Source organism: Etheostoma spectabile, chromosome 16 (assembly GCF_008692095.1).
Source record: "Etheostoma spectabile isolate EspeVRDwgs_2016 chromosome 16, UIUC_Espe_1.0, whole genome shotgun sequence".
Lineage (NCBI taxonomy): Eukaryota > Metazoa > Chordata > Actinopteri > Perciformes > Percidae > Etheostoma > Etheostoma spectabile.
Window position 1 is genome coordinate 99,436 of NC_045748.1, and position 2,387 is coordinate 101,822.

The 2,387-nt window shown below is 44.6% G+C and overlaps 1 protein-coding gene across 10 annotated transcripts in view; it reads left to right on the forward strand.

Annotated features, from left to right (window-relative positions):
• tjp2a (tight junction protein 2a (zona occludens 2)) overlaps positions 1-2,387 on the forward strand; it is a 76,595-nt gene that overhangs the window by 54,193 nt on the left and 20,015 nt on the right. For all 10 annotated transcript variants that reach the window (XM_032538834.1, XM_032538839.1, XM_032538828.1 and 7 more), the window contains 4 exons: positions 492-594; positions 792-1,524; positions 1,693-1,796; positions 2,110-2,263. In XM_032538834.1, coding sequence (XP_032394725.1) covers positions 492-594; positions 792-1,524; positions 1,693-1,796; positions 2,110-2,263 — 1,094 coding nt within the window. The remainder of the gene's footprint in view (positions 1-491; positions 595-791; positions 1,525-1,692; positions 1,797-2,109; positions 2,264-2,387) is intronic.

A 2,387-nucleotide genomic window follows, 5' to 3' on the forward strand; every position in this document is an offset into this window, starting at 1 on the left:
TTCTTTTTTCTTTTTTTTTTTTTGTGTATTCAGGGGACAAGCAGCTAGCAGAAATTTTGCTATACCATTTATACTGAGGTATATGTTCCTTCTAATAATGCTGTATGTATTAGACAATGGTAGGCAAGAAAAAGGCTTTTTGCATCAATGTTTATTTGTCCGGTTTTTGATTTACAGGATTTGCCAAAACAGACATTCCTTAAGGTCAATTTATCCATTGTCTTCAAAAACTTTAAGAATTTTGGTTATTGTTTTTATGGCTTAAAGGATTTATTTCCCTATTTGCAGAGATCACATTGTATTCCTTATTGGGAAGGCAACTATCTGAACAGAGAGACAGCCATTATTGTTCCACCTGTCACTTAAGGTTCAAACAAAATATTAAAAGATATGTCTTTACTTTTGGAATGAACATTCACGTGTATCACCCTGAGAACACCTGTAATTTAGCATGTTTAGCTCAAACCAATGTGTGTTTGTGTTTTGTATAGTGAGAATGACCGAGTGGTGCAGGTGAACGCCATCCCAATGGACGGGGCCATCCACTCCTTCGCTGTCCAGACCCTCAGGAAGTGTGGCAAAGTAGCAAAGATTGTAAGTACAGCTTTTGCTTTGTTATTTGAACCTGACCTGATGAATTTTGGGGGTTTGAAACTTCATATTCATTGATCCTGCCAATCTCATTCAATTTCCTTTTTTTTCAGCTAAAAAAGAAATATAATTATGAAAAAAATGTATTTATTTGTTTGTTGTGACCTCTAACCTGATTTTTTTTTTCTTTTGATCAACAGACAGTTAAGAGGCCCAGGAAGGTTCCAGTCAATCTGCTGAACCGTCCCCCGTCACCTGATGACCGAGTCTTCAACAACGACTACAATGACGATTACAACTACGAGCAAGACCGCCGCAGTATGTACAGCAGCCGGAGTGGAGGTGGGCGGGACCACAGCCTAGAGAAGGAGCGAGGCGGGGGAGGTTACATGGATTCTGGTTACCAAACACGTGAGCGTGACTACGACAGGGACTATGACCGGCGGGAACGTGGTAGAGGCACAGATAGAGACCTGAGCCCGGACCGGCAGTACAAGAGAGATGGCAGCAGAGGTCGCACTTTGGACCGAGAACGCAGCCCGGATCGCCTCTACAAGGGTGACCACTTGCCTGTGCGTGACTACAGCCCGGACAGAAGGTACCGCAGCGAGAATGCATTAGACAGAGACCACAGTCCTGATCGGCGCTACCGCAGCGAGCGAATGTTGGACCGCGCCAACAGCCCAGACCTGCGCTACACACGTGAAAGCCCTGCACGAGGCCGCGGCCACAGCTTCGAACGAGGACGGGAACACATCCCTAGTGACCTGAGGAAGTACGAGGAGCCGCTAAAGCGGAGTGGGAGCAGAGACCGTCTGGAGCGCTCCCCGTCACCTGTCGCTGTGCCCATACCTCTGCCTCGCCCCGCCCGGGACCTGGAGCCACTAGAGAAACCAATGAATGTGCTGCTGCTGAAGAACCGGCCCAACGAAGGTGTGAAACTAACTAATCTTATCACTATTGTTAGGCTGTCTGACTCCATTTTAACAACAAAATATATTGGTGCTTTTTAAAATGGGTAATATGATTTTTTTCAAGGAAGTCTGGCGTCTTTATTGTAGGCTGTGAAGCCTGAGTTTTTTTTTAAACCGTCTTTTCCAGAGTATGGCCTTCGTCTTGGCAGTCAGCTCTTCATCAAAGAGATGACCAGCACAGGACTTGCCAGCAGAGATGGGAACCTGCTGGAAGGGGACATTATTTTAAAGGTAGGGTCAAGGTTTTTCTTCCAAGTACAGATTGTGAACAAGCTTTGTTTCTGATATGATTATTGATTGATGTCTCATTGTTCTTTTGTTAATTTTTGTGCTCCAACTCCTGGTACAGGGGGTGAGTGTAGCCAGTTAGGATGCTGTGTATTTTAATTGAAATAAAAATAAAAAATCTAAGATTTCTTTCTTGTTTTTAAACTTCTCATAACTCACTCTCATTCTCTCTCTCCATATCATTACTGTTGCATTGTTTCTTTGTAGTTAGTGCAGTGATTAGCATCTGACTGGCTCTTGATCTCCTTTCTGTCAGATTAACGGTACGGTTACAGAAAACCTGTCACTCAGCGACGCAGGGAAGCTGATCGAGAAGTCCCGCGGGAAGCTGCAGCTGGTGGTGCAGAGAGACAAACGGCAGGTGCTGATCCGAGTCCCTCCAATGGCGGACAGCGACTCGGAAATTGATGGTGAGAGACACTTGAAACTGAAAAGCAGCAGGTCCTATCCAGAGTAAAGCAAACCCTAACGAGTGACTGCCTTCATCATCATCATATATATAGATATGTGTGTCTATCTATCTATCTATCTATC